Genomic DNA, 20,056 nt, shown 5'->3' with positions numbered 1-20,056 from the left:
GGACTTGTTATGAACGGGAGGGATCTCGGCTAGTACCTGGGAGGGAATTCGACCATCTATGTTTTAACCAAAACTACGTGCGGGAGGAAATTCGGCATCACCGATTTATAGTCGTAGAAATTAATTGAAAATCCCTACAAAAACGTCGAAATGTCACATTAAATATTTTTTTAAGTAATTTGAACTATTCGATCCATTTCAGTTTCACCGTCGTGCCGATTTAATAAAACGATTTTGGTGGGTGCATCGAAGGAAGAAAGTGTCAACATCACGTGCGAGGTCCAGGCAGATCCTCCTGCCAAGTCATATCGGTGGAAATTTAATAATTCCGGCGAAACGATGGAAGTGGCGTCCGAGATGTTCGTTGATACGAGCAATGGAACCATAAGTATGCTCAGTTACACGCCTATTTCGGACTTGGATTACGGAACACTCAGTTGCTGGGCCATAAACGCTGTCGGTTACCAGAACGAACCCTGTTTATTTCAAGTGGTCTCTGCAGGTAAACATATTCTAGATTTTACTGCTTTATAAATACATGGTCTTATTTTAAAAGGGGCCAAGTTATTTTCTTCTTAAAGGACTGATTCTTGACACTTCATTACATCAGAACGAATTTTAGAAATCTATATCTTTATTTTTTGAAGAAAAATTGAAATAAAGCTCTGACTAATTTTAATATACTACGTAACTAAATGCAAATATTAATGGTAATAGATACATTAGGTATCATAGTACCTTAAAACTAATCTGAATACATTAAATATTTAAATACGACAACTGTGTCAAAATTTCAAATAGCTACTTGAAAAATGTATTCATAAAATAAAACATGAAAAAACTAACAGAGAAAACTGAGCATGTTACAGTCAAAATCTGTTATAACGACATCGAAGGGACTACTCGTATTTGGTCGTAAAAACCGACAGTCGTAGTAGCCGGTGACGTTATTATTGAATGCGTGATTAAAATATTCATACATAAAATAAAACTACATTTTATTTATTTTACATAAACCGTATTATAAAAAGACATTACGTACATATAATTATCATTTTTCTATATTAATAAAATCTGGAATTTTAGTCTGTTTGGAACACTTCTGTCGTGCGTACAGACTTTGTAGTTCACGTTTAATTTTAATTAATGTATCATCATAATTTCCCTGCATATGAAACTGTTCATTAGAATAAAAAACAATTTTTCGTAATACACTGACAGCATTGAGACCATCATTCAAAGTTGGCACTGTAAATTGTTCTTCAGTCTCTTCCTGTTCGTCATTTTCCTCTTGAACTTCTTGTACAATATCATCTTCCGTAGCTGGTGCACAAATTGCAATAGAGTTATCTGCATCAACAAACTCCTTAGCTTCAGTAGCAGATATTCTGAGTATTACAATAGACCCTAAACTCGACAAGTTTTTGTTTACTTTTGCGATCTTAATGGTCATTTACTGTACCAGATGTGGATACTGTTATCTATTGAAATGCTTAAAATACAGCTGGTCGTTCTAACAGATAATTCTCCGAAAATATCAGTTAAATGGAGTCGCTTAAAGAGATATGTCGTAATAACCAATGTCGTAAAAACCAGTGTTTTTTATAAAGGGGCCTAATAGAATTAAGCCGGAACCTATGATTTTGGTCAGTATAACCGGTATGTTGTTTTAAACGATGTCGTAGTAAACGGTTTTGGCTGTATATCTTGTCACAGATTTTAAAAATTATTTGGATTAGGATTAAGTATTGTAAAAGCCAAAAGCAATACAATAAAATATCAGCTTAAACTTCAATCCTAAAAGAAAATGATTTTTCTAATTCTAAGAAACGAAATTAAAGCAACAAAACTACAATTGATTTAAAAAATTGTGGGTTGATAAAAATAAAAGTATGTGGCACTGTTTATAAGACAAACCCCTCAGTGGGCACTCGTTTTTAAAGAGCTTTTTGTCGTTATTTCAAAATGTTGAGATTTTTAAGTGTGATAAGTTAAAGTAACAATGAATTAAAGCAGCATCCCGGATAATAGCACATAGAAACAAAATAGTCCCCTTAATCTTTGAGAAAAGGCAATTGCCAAAAAAGGCAAAGAAAGTTTGAAATATATCAAGCAGTTTATCTTCATTCGTCGAGCTAAACTAAGACCAATTACTGTTGTATTAACTTTAATGCCACATCCGGGCTGTATCGCTTTCCAGATCTAGCTTCGCATTCTTTTTCCTCGAAATCAAGCTCCGGACTGCTCACAGTGATTCCATCGCTTTCGAAAAGTTCCACTTCTACGGCAAATGGGCGATGGTTTAGAAAGAAAACGACTTCTGTTTTAACGCCGAATCGGCCACTATCTGATTTTTTTAATGCTCTCCACTTGCTGCTCACGCTAACCTGAAAATGTCGTTAAAGAAAAGAGGATAAAAGGGCGATTTAATTGATATCTAGTACTCTCGTTTAATTTGCTGCTTGATAAGGACCCACTTCAAGTAACCACTGCCTTTCCTTGTTTTTATTGGCCTTAAGGTGGAAACGGTAGGGGCACCTTAAGTGAAGATTTAAAAAGGACGACGGTTTAATATTTATTTAAACATCATCTTTTTTCAAAACAGAATATTCCTTATTGCCATTCCCACTGTTCTTTTTCAATTGAAAGCAATAGCTGCATATATACATATATTCGGATGTTGTGTAATCTAAAGCGAACAAGTTTTCCTTTCGATATATTCCATTGTGCGTTCGGATCCATTTAGGCCACAATCCCTGATCATTCATCCTGTAATAACGTCTATATAAGGGTTGCGGTACGTCCCCAAAGGACGTAATCAGTGACTTTATCAGCGACCCTTATGTTCGCATTTTTTCTTTTTCGAAGAGGGCATTTTCTTCCCTCAATTTCGAATTAATCAACTGACCCGTCAGATTAAAGAAAGCTACGTTTCTATTTATGAACTATTCTCTCCCCAATATTGTAACACGGTCTTCGATACCGTAAGTTTTCTATTTAGGTCACTTACACGATGTTAGCACATTTAAATGTCGCTGATAGTCAGCAAGCCGCTGAGTTACACCGTAGATGACGTCAAGCGCATGCGCAGCACGGGCAGCTAATAGAATCTAGGCACCAGCTACCTCACTTCTTGACGGATTCCTCTCCACTATTTTCATATCTGCTCCTACCTATATAACAATAGTTGTAATGATGGGTAAAGACTGCGTCGTTTTCCTATTATTTTGTAAAATCTCTTTTTAATCTAAATATAGCTTAAAACGCAAAAAAATTGGAGTGAGAAATCAGAAGCAGAGCTCATCGGTCTCTAACTGAGAACGACAATTTAGGCGTCGAATCATTTTTTCGGGGCTTTTACTTAGTTAAGTTCCATATAGTTTTTGTATACGTTTCCATTTTAATTCATAAAATACCATACTAAATAAAATAGAATTTTTCTTCTAAACAATTTATAGTTAATTGTGTCTGTAAAATCGATTTCAAATTCATTGCATTACAAGGCAGAAAAGAAAGAGCCAGTAAGTGGAAATCTAATTTTAGTCATCTATTGAAAACAATTCCTGTTTGTTGTCTGCTAATAACGTCTAGAAGTGGAGTAAGAAGAAGAGGAAGAAGGAGAGTACGGTGTTCATCTCCCAAAGGATGTAATCAGCAATTTTATTAAGGAGCTATCCTTATGCTTGTCCTTCTTCTCTTCCAGGGAAGCCGTTTTCTGTCCGCAATTGCACGTTAATCAACCAGACGGCCACAGACGCGGCTGTATCGTGCTTGGCCGGCTTCGACGGGGGACTCCCCCAGCATTTCCTGCTCGAACTCTACTCCGACAGGAGACTGCCCACCGACGAACCCGTCAGCACGTATATCGCCCATGACGAGCCCTATTTTCTGCTCACGAATCTCGAGCCGAACGTCAATTTCAAAATAAAAATTTATTCGGTTAACATGAAAGGAAGAAGTAGCGCGGTCGTTATCGAAGATGTTACGGTCGGAGAAACGGAAAAGAGGACAGGTACGTAAAATGTAACTTATGGTAAATGCACACACGTATCTATAATAAATGTATACACATATATGTATGTTGTATATTTACGTTGATATGCTATCTTGTCAGGAATTATTATTTGTTGGATTTGCAAAAATATCCCTATTGGGATCCGTCAAATGGAAGGAACCTAAAAACATGGCGCCGATTAGGGAAAATTTATCGTAGTTCCTATAGTGTACCGTGCAATTTCCAAGTTTTTAAATTACGATAAAATGATAAGTATTGACACAATATGTGATTGGGCTGACACAAAGCCTCGGAAAGGAAATTTCGTTGAAGGTGAGCGTGTTTTTAATGCCAATCACATTATAAAATTCGGAAATAACAAATCCGGAAGCTAGCCTTCAAATTCCGTCAAGTTTACTGCCTACTTTTTACAAACTTCGGATTTAAAAAGTGATTCACGTTATATAATTGGTGAGGTGATTCTGGGTGATTTAAGCAATATCATATCAATGACTTGCACGTGCAAAGCCGATTTAAGAGAACGTTGCAAACACATTATTGCAACTTTGTTGTATTGCAGCAGGTAGGTTCTTAACCTCAAAATACTTATATCGTATCATTAGAATTGTGTTAAATCAATTACACAGGAATAAATAATTTCTCACTTTATAATTTTAGTATGATTCTAGTTTTAAATATTAAGGTTATGGCTGATGGTAAATACTTGCTGAAATATAATCATGTGCATTAAAATGACGTGAACAAATTTTTATTCCGGAATTCACTTCTTTGATACCTACTGCTTTCATCCAAGCTTCTATTAGTTTACTTTTTTCTCTAATTTTCCGAATATATTTTTTACATATATAAAACGGTTAGTTTTTATTGGAAAGTAGTTAATGTAGGTGAAGAGTGAAGATCTATGTCTGAAGTGCTATTGCAGCTTTTCACTGAACATATTAACTTTTTATTTGATTTAACTTTAGAAGAAAACTTCGTCGACTCCATCATGAAAAGACTTTTTACTTTTTTAACGTGTTTTATTATTTTAATAAACAATTTAACGATTTATGTATACCATTCCCTCGGATATTTATCCCTCATTTTAGTTACGAGTTTTGCTACCAGGTGGTGTATGCCAATTTGATGGATCCCAATGATGCTGCCTTTTGTTGATTGCGTTCCCAAAGTTCGATTCTTAGTTCACCAGCATTGTATACAATTTCAAAGTATTATCTTCATAACTGCCTAGTTTATGTCGAAAGTTTTTGACATAATTATTCATAACTCTTAATACCCATCGTCCGTGTATATCTTGGGTACCCATTTAGCTTTCGCATTGCATTTTATGGGTAATTATGAATCAGTTTTTAATTAATTCCGCTCATCCGTTAAAGGATTCATGGGTTTTATTAAAAACTGTGAAAAAAGATGTAATTTAAATTTCTTACTTTTTGCCCTTAATTAACGGAACGCCCGCTTATTGATTTCCATTTACAATCCATTAGACTGTATTCGCCAAGAAAATGCGATGGGAAAGTTTCATTAATTACTTAACGGATTTGAAATGTCTTTTTGAGTCTGCCTTAATATTTTAATCAGCCATCTGTAGCGTTTCCTTGAAAATTTACCTTTTAGCAAAATTTTCCTGATCAACTAAAATCGCTATGGGCGTTCCACGGGAATTTTTTCAACTCATCAATATTCAACGTAATCTTTTAAATATCAATTTTAAAGAAATTTTACAATCTTTTAAACAGGAGAACGTTATATTACATATGTGTATCTAAAATATTATACAGAAAACACATATTTGTGGTAATAAAACCGATGCCCATTGGCCCACCTGCAGCTACGCCCCTGTTTTTATGTCACATTGATATGATTTTATTGAGAATGATTCAAACGTAATAATAATATTTAGACCACTTTTGGTATATAATTCTATTAAATATCTCTTTGGTTTAGTTATCTGCCTTATTTATTTATTTTTTTTTTTCGAAATCCACAACATTTGTTAGACAGCACAATATAAACGGTTTCGTTTGAATTTCGGAATCCATTTTTCGACTTAGAAAGAATATATAACAAAAAGAAAAAAATCTGAAACCAGTTTCCTAACCAATCTTGCAATCGTCAGAAACTTTTGCCGCTTCAAACTTCTTAATTCAATCTGACTGTTTTATTATCATTATTATTATTAGTTTTCCATTGCTTGGCCCTTTTATTGACTAAAACGCTCGCCGAAATGTGTAGACACTTTGGCAAAGTATCTCTCAATTTTCCTTACACGGAAAGTTTCTTCCCGACTTATGCCTTAATAATAGTTTTTCGCGCGGCCGAAGTTTACTTAATGTTGGTTACTTCAAATTTTCGGCTTTCAGTGACATAATAGTGTACGAAAGTTTGGACGGAGACGACCTGAAATATCCATTAAGTATTCAAAAACAATTGCATGTCTAAATAGATATTGATGCTAAAACTTCGTAGTTAGTTACTACCGCCACATAGTTTCATGCTAAAATTTTATAATTTCATATCCCTAAAACAGTTATAACTTCAAAATTTACTTGCTAAACTTATCGAACTCTTTGGAGTGCTACTTAACATTAGAAATAACATCTACAAGCTAACAATACGACATACTGTAATTGACTTAATATCGATCTGTATGTATGTTTGTAACAAACGGATTTGAGTTATTTGCCAGTATGAATTTTGACGATGGATTTTCTAAACTGATTGCCACTCGAAATGCCTGGAGGGACTTTCTTGCAGAAGTCAAAACTTTCAACTGTAATGAAGGTCCCATAATTCGACGAAACCGCTCAAAGTTTGAATCTCTGCTGTACACAGCTGCAAGTAACAGTGAGAAATGAAACAAAAAAAATATCTAAAGATTTAGGTTGAAATCGGGACGAATATTCAAAGTAGAAAATTGAAAATATACGAAAACGAGCGGTTAATTTAGAAATTCGAAAAAGGTTTTTAAAGGTGCATGTTTGGAGTGCGGCGTTGTACGGGTGTGAAGCATGGGCAGTGGGCGCGGCGGAAAAAAAAGGTTAGAAGCGTTCGAAATGTGGTGTTATAGGCGGATGATGAGGATAACGTGGGTAGAAAAGGTTAGGAATGAAGAAGTATTAGAAAGAATAGGAAAACAGAGAACTCTATGGATGTCAATAAAAAATAGGCGAGATAGGTTGGTAGGACACCTTCTCAGACATGAAGGTCTAGTCAGAGACATATTATTAGAGACAAAAACAGGAGTTAGGAGGGGTAGAGGTAGACCTAGGTTAGATTACTGTTCGCAAATAGTTAAGGATGCTGTTTGTTCTAGGAGTGGTGGTACGAAACGAAATTACATTACTCCTTATATAATACATAAATAGACATAAGTCCAAAACATTTTTAATTTACATTTTTATTTAAAATTCAATTGATCTCCAGTCACAAAAATAAACGAGAAAGTAAGATATTCTATCAGTAATTTGATAGCGATAAATAGAAGACAAAATTTTAATATTATTTTTGAATTTCATTTTTAGCAGGATGTAGGTGTAATCTATCCTATTTACCTTTAGGAATTTTTCCGGAATAAACGATAACAGCGATCCCAACTTAGAAAAGGAAATACGTTCCAATGTACATTAAATCATTATTAGTTGGTACTTACACATAAAGTACCGGTGGGTTTTCGAACGAAAGATATTTGTCCCGCAAGCATCTCAACAATTTATTACAAGCTCAGCGCTTGCAGGCTTGGCGAAAATTTATGGCGCGGAAATTGGGTATGACTGGTATAAGGAAATTGGAAGTAGTTCACCACAATTTCCTTACATCTCCCACCGATTACATCCCGTGGAAGGTGCACTTTTCGCAGCGCACAACTCCCTCAACCAAACTTTTTCCATTTGCAACACGGACTCTTGCAATTCTCAATTTCTTTTTATTAAAGCATCAGGCTACTCGTATGTCCGTAATAGATTACTATTTGTCTTTCCATCAAAACAAAAATGGAATTTTCATTGATATATCCTACTGGGTACACATTACATCAGTATTCTGCTTGGTACACAAATAAAATTAAACAAAGTAATAATTTAAACACATTCACAATTAAAATTACAATATCCTGTAGTTCTACTGTCCCTGTTTGTTCAAGAATAAGTTTCAACAGGTATTTTTCAGATACAAAGGATAATTCTTGGTATTATCAAACTGAAAAGAATTAATTTCGAACTTTTGATGCAATTTGGTGCGGTTGATGCAGCTAAATTACTATGTGCCTAAAATATATTAATTATTATTCAATTTCTCTGTCAGCATTTGAGGAGTTTCACTCAAATAACGTTTTTGCTTTGAAATTCTCATCTTTCGAAAAGGACAATGCTTGCAAGATACCCATAGGTATATATATTAAAGTTGAATGTTTATGAAACTTACATTAAGTTTTTAAAAGCTGTTTTGCTAGAAGGCTTTTTAGAAATTTTAATAGAACCTCAGAGCAGTTTAGTTTTTTAAATGTGTTCATTATGTTAAGTTATTTAGGAAAGTATTTGAGTTTCAGAACAGACAGTTCACGATCAGCTTATTTAGTACAATACTATTTCATCCAGTTGTTTTTCCATGAAAAAATTTAAAGCTCATTATTTTGTTATTAAATCTTGAACCAATTTTGTCAAAACTAGAACATCCCACAATGGCCTAATAGTCCAAGATATCTCGCCTAGTTCTTATTGATTTCCATGACGCTGTCTTTCCATTACCTTCTCATTTCTGTCTCAATACATTTATGGTATTTTCATCATCTTCCTGTAACATCACAGCTCCAACTTTGTAATCTTAATAATTTTTTGACGTGACAACGTCTTATAATTCGATGAAGCCGGCTGCACGCACGAAAAAACATGACTCATGCGGCGTTACCTCGCTCTGAGGCGTTCCATTTAAGGCTTGAAGTGCAAGCGAGAGCGCGGAACGAGCGACAAAGAGGCACAATCGGCCTCCGCGTTCGGCAGCGTTCGACATCTGTCTCTCTCCTACTTGAGTGAGCGATGCGTCCGCGTGGACAGCTGCTATACAATAATACATTTCCATTTACCTCCTTCTCTATATCCATACAAAATATCTATCAAACAAATAAAATTAAAATTTTCTTTTGAAAAATGAAACCATTCCATCAGTATTTTCTTATGACGTTGTCACGTTCAACTATCGTCAGTAAACCGACTTTACAGACAACCGATTTTTTCGAGTTTTCAAATTAAGTGTAACCATTCGCTAATAGCACAGACGGAATTTCGTTTTGGTAAAAGTGATTTAATCCTAATTTATCTAACATCTAGGTTTCACTAATATTTTTGATTTATTTTTATATTTTCTTTCCATGTTCTTCTGCCAATGCTTCCATTTAGTGTTCCATACATCATTAATCTAAGTTACCTTTAGGGTTCCAGTTAATCAGTATTAAATTTGACTCGAGAGTGTAACTTTCTTATTAAATTATATCCATTAGGAAGGGAGCACTGTTTAACTTGTTAAATATACATACATATATATATGTATACATGGTAACGTTGGTGATGGATGTAATTGTCCACAATTATTCTCCCATTATGTAGTTTCGAAAATGTGTCTGTTTTTGCAGCGTTAGGAGGACAGCTGCCCCTATCCCCTCTCCTGGGAATACTCATCGGGACCGCAATCACCATCGTACTCATCGCCGTGATTGTTACCTTCAGGGCAAGAAGGTATCACACGAAATCCGAGCAGGCCATGTTCGAGCAAAAAGCCGATAGAGTTTCGCAAAACCTCATCCCGCCCTCCAGTAAACCGCTGCTTAGTAGATTATCCTCCAGAGAAACTTCAGATGAAAGGGACCCCGATATCATCCCCGTCAAAAGGGGTAAGTGTTATTATTACAACGTTATCTTCCAGGAGTATCTATCTACCTGCCTTACTTACTTCATTAGTGGCGCTCTTACGTTCGTTTTATATGAATAGACCAGTCAGCCTGTTACGGGAAGAGGATTTCTGCCACAACACCCGGTAAAATGATAGCAATATTATCCCATGTGCTTGAGAAATTCGAGTGGAAAATGTAATTAAAACCAAAATTCTAACGAAATTACACATGCTGTATAAATTACCGTAAAGTAAATCACGCCGTAACATCTAAATTACGGAGTCGTTACAGTTACAGAAAAACTTCAGGTACTGTTCGTTTCAAGAAGTTGGAGATATGCCCCTTCCCTTTATTAGGATGCGCCGTAGCATAATTCCAAATTCAATCATATTTGTCTGCGAAACTCATTTTTCCACCGATCATCGAGCGAGAACTAGACAAAAGTGTACAGTACCATTTGCAAAATTACCTAAAGTGCCTCGTTAAAACTTAAGAATATGCTTTATTTAAAAGCATATTTAGCCAAAAATAATAACAAGTGAATTAACTTAACGCTCTGCACACCTATAAAACTTTTGCTTTGTTTGATATTGTTAATTTATACACATTTTTGTTTTAAGAAATTGCTAAACATTTTCGTCTAGTACTGTACATTTCTAGCCGATCTGCTAAGACCGCCCATTGAGAGCTTTCTGTCTTGTTCACGCCTAGTGTGTATTCTTTCTATCGTCGCGCAGATTTCTTCAAGGTCACAATTCAAACAAATTGAAATGGGCTGTATATCCTTTGTTATTATTGTTGTTTCCGTCGGTGTGCTGCTGCACCACATAAATCAATAATTGATCACACAAAATATAAACCTCGATGGTCCTTTGTATGTCGATGAAAAAGATTCGTACTGTATAAAACGTTTATTAATCCTACATACACACTAATGAACTAAAACTAATATTAATTACTACTTAAAAAGATACTTGTTACTTGTCGGCTAGTCTGAATTGGTCTACTGTTATTATTGATTATCTAACAGTGTTTTTATAGCTTAAAACTAAACACACCTCGACCACTACCCCCAAACTTTCCCCTAACAGTCCGTATGCAGATATGGTATGCATTACCGATAATTTAGGGAAAAAATCATTCAAAAATTAGAAATTCGAGATTAGTTAGGTTTTGCAAATAATATCTATACTAAAAAAAAGTATACGGTTTGAGAGAAAATTTGGAATTTGACCAAAAACTTTGAATAAAATAAGAAATAACGAATAATATGGAAAATTTTTAACTGACTTTTGGCAGTGAATATGCCTTGATTTCAACTTCGAAACAAAAAAATATTTAGTTTCAATCTCTATTAATAATGAGCGTAAAACTTTTTAATATGTTTAAATAATAATTAAAACTTTAAAATTGCATTTATTTCAGACAATTATAAATATTATCATTATATTATCAAGTAAAAACGAGATTTTCAGCTAATTTTTCATTTTTTCCTCGATAACCATTTAGTGAATTTGAATAACCTTACGCTAAAGTGATTCTCCAGAGTTCAAGTTACTTATTATAAAAGTTTGAAATTTCTGGTAGCTTTTTTTCTCTTAATAAAAATAAATTTAATCTGTTCGGTTAACGAATCTCCATAAGATGAAGTGTAAAATTACAATTTTTTAAAATTTCAATAACTTTTTAACGGTTTAGAGAATCGATTTGTAATTTTTACAGGAGTTTTAGAATTGAATGAGGAACGCTCTTCGAAATTTTTATTTGTCTCGTTGCATTTTGACATACCTCCCAAAAATTCTTAAGAATAACTGAAGGATTATAAGAGTTATCCAGGGGCAGATATAGATTGCGATCAAAGCCTAGTAGTAATAAAAACAATTTTAAATTCATAATTGTGAAGAAGAAATTTGGTAGGAAACGTCATATTTTGGAAAAAATACAATAATATAACGAAGCACGTGATAGGTTAAATATTTCTGTTATTTCTGAATAATGCAAAAATTGGGTTTTCAAGTTTGTGTCATAACTTTTTGAAAGGCTACAAGTTATAACTAGCAAAAAACTTCACTCAGGAAAAAATAAATATTAATTTCACGCCTAAACAAGTAAAATTACGGAATCCAAGTTCAGAGCTGTTGTTAAGATATGATGTAGGTAATTATAAAATGGGCGCAAGTACTTTTATTTTTAACTGTATCGCTAATGTAATTTCGTGATTTTGTCGGAGATAATTGTGTCTACTTTTTTTTGATTTTTGTCTTTTTCGAAGCAAAAGAAACGTTAGATCAAACGTATTTATTTATGTACCTAAAAGTTGTGGCGAATCAAAATGAAATTTTAATTAAAAGCAGAGAAATGAAAAATGTCCAAAGCGAAATAAAAATACTCTTAATTACAGTTAACGTGCTGTAAAGAAGATATTAGCCTAAAAGCAATTTTGAATCACTTCAAACGTCCAAGAACTCGCTGTATTTAATAAATTAAATCTTCATTTGGGTGATCAAAGAAAAAAATTCCTTCCCTGTTTTAATTACGCTTTTGAAGAAACCCTTTTGAGATGTAATGTTAGCGTTTCACAATTATAACTAGAGTAATTGGTACATTAGGACCTTTTTAGATTTATGAGATAAAAAAAAGTAGTTTTCTTTCGGCATCCTTCTTTATTGACGAGAAAAAAATTCATGTCATGTTTCACGATAATCTAGACGAAGTTGCTAATTTTCGATATTTAGTGTAAGGGTAAAAAGAAAAAGACAAACTAAATAAACATTTGAAATTCATCTAGCTATAGGAGTAATGGCGGGGATGTGTCGCTGTAGGACGTAGTTTTAAGTTATTGCAAGGAAAAATGGCGTAATGCAATGCAAACTAGAAATAAATGTACGTTCTTCAAAGTTCGTAAGTCTGGCTATAAATATAAGAAGTTCTTAACTCGGTAGCCGTATCCGAACTGACGCGGGCACGTGACCCACGATTGTGCGTTTTATTTTACTTAAAACTTTAATGTTTTCGCTAAGCCGAATGCTCGTCAGGTATACGGAATTTTCGTCATACATGCACAGAGCCGACCGTCACGCCAAGGCACTAAATACTATCCACTAACTAATTAGTAACTGCCGTACCATTGCAATCACGTACGTGTAGGTGTATTTCGCAGTCAGTCCACAGAATGAACCATTTCGAACTATGGCTAGGCATCTTAAGCAGGCCGCACACTGAAGTTGTGCGACATAAACACAACATTTGTATTTGTGGTCAATAGAACTTGAAAGTACAGTACGATCCGCTTATAATGACATCTTATAGAGAGAAAAACTACAAATTGTGTATATTTATTAACAGAAAAAAGAAAAAAAACGATGAATCGTAATATCAATAGATATACATAAGAAGAGTCAGAAAAATGAGCGAAAATATTATTATTAATCATTTGGTTCACTATATATATCACATATGATGACGGAGTCGTTATATCCAAACTTTCTTATAGAGAATTTAATATGAAAACCAAACCTAACACTGCAATTACTTCATTTTAAGCGGTTGGTCAATATAGGCGGAGTCATATTAAACGAATTCCACTATAGTCATGGTGTAGTAGTCGGATAAGGAACATGATTTTTTAATGTGGAATATAATAATATTTTTTTTCCATATTGTTTCTGTCACTTATCTATTGCTGTGCTCGCATATTGCAGGGTTTTGCTCAATTTTTTGAATAAAAGCAATACATATGAAACGCTGTGACATTTATAATAGTGGTTAATATCAAATATTAATTTTCAATTTTTTACCCACTATAAACTACTTCAGGTTAATGAGGTCCCTTTTTCGATTCCCTGCGAGGGTGTGACAACAGCAACAAATTTCTCCTGATTAACTTGAAGTAGTTTATTGAGGGTAAAATATTGAAAATTAATTTTCACATTAATACAATATTCCTGTATGTGTTGTTAATATTACCTATGGCGCAAAAAGAGAACGTTCTACAGGTCTGACGAAGAAAGCTGGCGAGCGGTCGCGCAGGTACTTGCCCATTTATGACCTATTTGGGTAAGTCACTTGGAACCGATACACAAATAAGCTTTCAGTTGGCGTAAATTATAGTATTAATACAAATAGGACAGTAGCGTACTAGAAAATAATGTAAAAACATGACTTATCAAAAAGAAAAAATTAACCTATTGCTTTTGTTATAGTTAGTTTTCACATTCACTCTCATCATGGAAATCTCTATCACTGTCACCAACATCTACAATTAGTTCTTCTGTTTGTCTGTCTATTACTTGCTCACTGATTCCTATTTTTAAATATTTAATCTACGCGCCTGATAGGAATACTGAAGAATGAGGGCTGCAATCTTTATACCTAAAACTGCCTACTTTTGCCACCGCGCATCCACGCCATTTTAGAATTTTCGCCAGCTTCCAGCGTCAGTCCTGTACACAATTGTAAAAGTACGTGGCATGTTAGGAGCTACGTTATAAAAGAGTCACTCAGAGTAAATGAGTTGCGACATGTCGTACCAAAGCAACGTGCAACATCGGTGTGCGGCCTGCTTTATAGAACAGGGTTCTTGACACGGTACACGTTCAGCTGCTTCTATTTTTAGGAGCATTATTTATAAGATGTAATATATATTTAATTAAATAATTATCTAGGCTCACAGCAGTGCTTCAGTCAAGTTCAGAAAAGAGAAAAGAACGATACCAACAGGGTGTTTTAACCCCCACCTCATAACATAAAAGCTGTTGTATCTACACTATCTATGTATTAAATATATGAAATCCTATGACATTGTTAGTTACTTAATAGTGGATTAATATGCAACATTAATTTGAAATCATTTTTTCGATTTTTTTTATTTACCCACTACAAACTGTGACTGCTGTGACAACAGCAACAATTTTTCCCTCATTAATTTGAGGTAGTTTGTAATGGGTAAATAAAAAAATCGAAAAAATGATTTCAAATTAATATTACACACTTGTAATTTCGCATCTTTAATAACGCCCCCCTCAAGCACCTAAATACTAAATTTTACATTTAAATAGGAACTTGATGCTGCTTTTTAATGACCTTTAGAAGTTAAGATAACTTATGTTAGACAGAAGAATTTCGAGATCGCTGCCATCAAGCTTTGAAAGTAATTTCCTAACAGTTAGTTTAACTTGTTGCAGATCCCCCTGACGAATCAAGTTCGGAAACAACTGTGATAGCGCAACATTGGTACTGCACGCTCCCCAGTTCCACTGAAGAACCGCAGGTAAAAATGGTTTATTACCTAATTTTACTAAAAAATAACAACCTTTTAATTTCTCTAAAGCATGCAAATTGATGCTGAATAAGTACACTGCCCAATTCTCCATGATAATCTAAGAAATATTTTTCTTTTCGGTTTTTGGATTTGTTTCATAAAAATGGAACATCAAAAATTAAAAAGAATCAGGACAGATGTAATTAATGATTTAACCGAAAAATTACAATACGGGAAAGTTTAATAAAGTCTGTGATTTCTATTCTGATGACATTTATTAGTCAAATGTTTCACCATTGTAAAAACCTTAATTCTTCGACTATTTTAACATATAACTTCTACTTGCTCTGTTTTAATGATTCTACATATACAATTGAGGAACTAAAAGAAAACTACGACTTAGAATATCATAAATAACACAGTGGTGTACCTTGTCTTCAATATTTATTATTTATTTGCACAAGTAACTTTTTCGAAACTTTGTATTAAGTAATCTAAACTGTATTAATGTTTAATGGGAAAACTTTGGCCAGTAAGGAGAAACATGTCCAAATTATCCTATACAAGTAGTTTATTTTAATTTTAAATGTTTCAAATAATCGATAATACAACAGAATCTTTTGGGGGGTACATGTTTTTAATAACATATTTGAACATAAAATTCTTTTTACCAGAGTTTTCAAAAATTCTGTTAACTTATCTATCTATACTTAATGTTTGTATTATTTACTCTCATAATGAACATACAAGAATCGGCCCACAATTTTGTGCCAGTGTTGACTTTAAAAGTTAGTCTACTATATCTAGTGTCCGACCGAAACTAGTTTTTACGACCGAAACCGAAACCGAATTTCGGCAACGGTCTCAGTTTCGGCCGAAACCGAAACCGAAACTTCCTTATAAGGATCATGTTTTGAGAGAAAAATAAAGAAAACGTTATTATAATCAGTCAGTTTTATTTTTTTATCTTTAAATCACATAGCTCTGCAGTCTTTGACATTTTCACTTATTGATAATCAAATCAAAATCAACATAACAACCCCTCATTTAAGGAAATACTTTAATTGCGCCTTAAAAATACTTAAAATAGGTGAGATGTTTATTTGAGTAAGTATAGTAGACTAGACTCATTTTTCTTTTGAAGATGCGAAATGTCTACTAATCTACTTCGCTTGGATGGAATTTAACGCGCCGAACATGACCGAGCAGAGCGCGAGAACTCCCAAACGCAGTTTCGGTTTCGGTCGTAGTTTCGGCAGGTTTGCCGCCGAAACCGAAACTAAACCGAAACTCGTTTTTTTGCCGAAACTCGACCGAAACCGAACTTTCGGTTGGACACTAACTATATCTTTGAGGTTTGTATATCTGGAAATTGGTCGTAGGTTCAAGTTAGCAGGGTTAAAAATATGTATTAACACTACTCTATTCGACCCATTTTGTTACTCAGAAAATAAGTAATGTCTGGCAGATCTGGGATCTCGGACTATAAAAAAATATCTAAACGATTGCTCCGATTGAAATTGTATAAACAGTCGTGCGAAAAGCGACGAATGTAACTTTCTGCAAATGTAGCAAAACGTATAAAAGATGGTACAAAGTTTAGTAAGTCGGTGAAATGAAATTTGTTCGGTAATGACCCAGAGGAAATTAATTTTCCTTCTTTTTACCGAGTCGATGTTCACAATAATTCACTGAAACTGTTCGTGAATTCAATCCTTATTAATTCTCGAAGCAAGTAGTGGAAGAACAAGAAGACGAAGTGAACTAAGGAGCATCTGCAGCGATAGCTGGGAAGCTGGGAGAGGCGCGGGTACGAGAGTGAGCTCATTTGGCGCAGTTCTTTCAATTTCGTTCCGCCTTTAATAATTCGAGTGGTACAAAAAGAGACCAAATCCTAAGCGCCTTATATTCCTCTTCTTCTTCTTTTTGTTGACAGCACTGCCAGTACAGAAGTTCAATAGTGGGCACCCTTCCAAAGGACGCGAGGCCTAAAGACTTACTTATTAATAACGGCCATTCAACCACGCTGGAGAACGGCATCGACCCGGAGTTTAATGGATTGGCCATTAAAGAGAGACTCATGGACACACGTCTACCAGAAAGCTGTGTTTAAATTGGAACTTTACCTTTGCACATCACCTATCCGTAACTTATTCATCAGCTGTGAGAGTGTGTGAAACGGTGAGAGTTGGGCGGGGAACGGACAAGGACATGTAAGGTTTATTAATGTTTAGCATATTCCCGTGTTAGTGAATTGTTAGCGCTACATGTCTAGTCATTTATCGTTTACGGTTTGGAGGTCTGCATCTCTGGAAGTCGGCCATCCTCACGAAGACTAAAACTGATCCATCATTGGCATTCCTCGAACAGCACAAGTCAGATGTTATTTAGGTATGCGTTTGTTCTATTCTATTATCAACTATTCAATTAATTACATTAACACTAACTGAAATTAATGATTTGTAAAACTCAAAAAAGGTCGACAAATATACTTCGTTTACTTTCTGTAGCGATGTGCCCCTTCTAATGTCTTGGATGCGCGCTGGCAAAATCGTAGGTAGAGAGAAGAAAGCTCATTATACTCTCGACTATTGTTCATTAAACATACTTTTTCATACAGTACCTGCCAAAAGTCTTGTTCAATCATGAATAGTAGTGCGACTCGAAAACAAGCGTTAAAGCCGTTAATATGTCTTAAAATATAAATAAACATCTCGTTCGTATTTTCAGTCATAAATGGTACCAATAACAGCACATTTGAGCAATGCAATTGTAGTGGATAAAATGGTCAATTTTTCCGTGCAGTACTGTACGGATTATACGCTCCTCACCGGTTAAGAGTTTGGCCGAGAGTTGTCTCCTTCCTTTTCTGGCCTAGTGCTGTTCTTTTCTACTTTGCGCCGGTTAAACTGAAGGTTACATCGCTACAGAAAGTAAACGAAGTATACAACGTATGTTTCGCTATATCCGAAGGAGATACATGCACAAAAATTTCATAATACATAACTGGGTTTTTATTTTAACGTTTCCGTCACTGTTTATCCACTGCTAATAAAATTTTGATTAACGTGCATGTTATAAGGTTTAATTTAATGTCTAGAATAAAATGAAGTCTAGCTTTGAAAGTAGTAATAAATCCTTTTGCTTATATTTTTCCACAACGGAAGAAACTAATAAGTTTCGTATTCAAAGGTATATCTTCGCTGGGCATCGTTGACAATATACCTAGGCAAGGTAAAGTCCTACACTGGGAACTGTACGGACTCTTGCAAAACAGTTGAAATGTATTACTTTGAATGCGAAATTTATGTGACCTGCGTTAATGTCTGCAAAATAATGTTACATAAATCAGAAACAGAGTTAAATTCGCAGTTGAGCCAAACTTTGTCAAACTCCGATCTGCGTAAGCCTTACGTTAGTATGAAGCTGTCTCTCATTACTTGATTTATGTTCCAAACTCTGCATAGAACTTCAACATACCTAATTTAAATCAATTGTAATACGCCAAGCCAAGATTTAACAGTATTTATAACGTTTATACCTACCACGAAAGCTATAAATACATATTTCATACATTGTCTGTCTTTTCCCAAACAACTGCGGCAACAGGGTAGGTACTCGGACATTAAAAAGAATATATAAAATGGGTGAATAAAGGTTTGATTATCACTATCCGTCTAGACGACGACATCTGTCAGATGTCCATCAGTTTTATGTTGTATCCACAGGCAAAATTTGGACGGTTAGCAGTTACCTATTGCTCCTTTATCAATTTAATGATTTTGCATAATACCCTTCTGCTGGTTGTATTCTCATTAGCATCAATAATTAGATAGTGTGAATACATAACGCAATACTATATTGACGGACGTCTGACGGACGGCTGCCTGTTGTCGTCTCGATGACAGTGAGAATCAAGCTTTACGTTTAAAAATATAAAATGGAGACTGTGGTAAAGGAATAAATAAATAAACTAACAAGAGAGTTACTCTAATTACTACAAAACTACAGTAAACATGTTTTGTGAAAATTAGGGCGTCTCCTAATGCTTTATTTGTTTTATACTTACTTTAATTCTTTTTAATTTATTCAATTTATTTTTAACTACGATGTAGCAAAACCTATACAATAATTTTAGGAACTGTTTTATAAATGTGTTTATTGAATAACATCATAATCACAAGCGTTTATCATTAATTTAACCAAAACGAACTTGAATACATTTTTATTTAGTTTTACATTTAAGCATTATCTATTTTTTAATAATATTAAGTCAAGGTCGTTTATATTTTACCATTCCCGTCAATATTTTTAAATATTTTTTTTTCGGAGCAAGTAAGGATTAAATAGATATGCTTTAAAATAATTGTTTAAATTTTTGAAATCTTACTTACAAATTTATTAATTGAGAGGGACAAAATGGCCGGTTATAAAAAGATGTTCTCACTTGTGCTGTTCATCGAAAATAGAACGAGAATTTATGTAAAAAAAATATTGTAATTTATTAAAGCTCGTCAACGATAGAAGTATCGGTTGTGATGTTATAAATGTAAATTTTATATTGTCTTATTAAAATAGAATTTGATGTATGGAAAGGCTGATAATTCGCAGAAGGCTGTTATACTTTTTTTGTTATTCTATTTATAGGCAAGGAAATTTGTTATAATGTTTATAACAACATCACGCACTAAACGTTAATATTTTCTCCATATTTCAGATAACAACCCAGATTTTTCATCCCTTAACGTAATTCTCATGTCTACTTTAACTTTTAAATACTTTTATACTTCATTTGGACTACATAAACTTGTTGCAAAATGATAAATATTTAATAGAAATTTACATAGCTTCCAAAACAATTGTATTTTAATTGTCTTCAGGTAGGTAATTGTCCCTA

The 20,056-nt window shown here is 34.1% G+C and overlaps 1 protein-coding gene across 1 annotated transcript in view; it reads left to right on the top strand.

The window, feature by feature from the left end:
• The window catches only part of LOC108745002 (hemicentin-1), a 149,006-nt gene extending 131,290 nt beyond the window's left edge, over positions 1–17,716 (top strand). The window contains exons 9-13 of the mRNA XM_025977189.1: positions 203–502; positions 3,704–4,012; positions 9,642–9,899; positions 15,083–15,168; positions 17,096–17,716. Coding sequence (XP_025832974.1) covers positions 203–502; positions 3,704–4,012; positions 9,642–9,899; positions 15,083–15,168; positions 17,096–17,272 — 1,130 coding nt within the window. The 3' untranslated portion in view covers positions 17,273–17,716. The remainder of the gene's footprint in view (positions 1–202; positions 503–3,703; positions 4,013–9,641; positions 9,900–15,082; positions 15,169–17,095) is intronic.
• The last annotated feature ends 2,340 nt before the right edge of the window (positions 17,717–20,056 follow it).

The sequence above is a fragment of the Agrilus planipennis genome, unplaced genomic scaffold, assembly GCF_000699045.2.
Source record: "Agrilus planipennis isolate EAB-ADULT unplaced genomic scaffold, Apla_2.0 scaffold39, whole genome shotgun sequence".
Taxonomy (NCBI): Eukaryota; Metazoa; Arthropoda; class Insecta; order Coleoptera; family Buprestidae; genus Agrilus; species Agrilus planipennis.
This window is presented reverse-complemented; position numbering and strand designations above follow the sequence as displayed.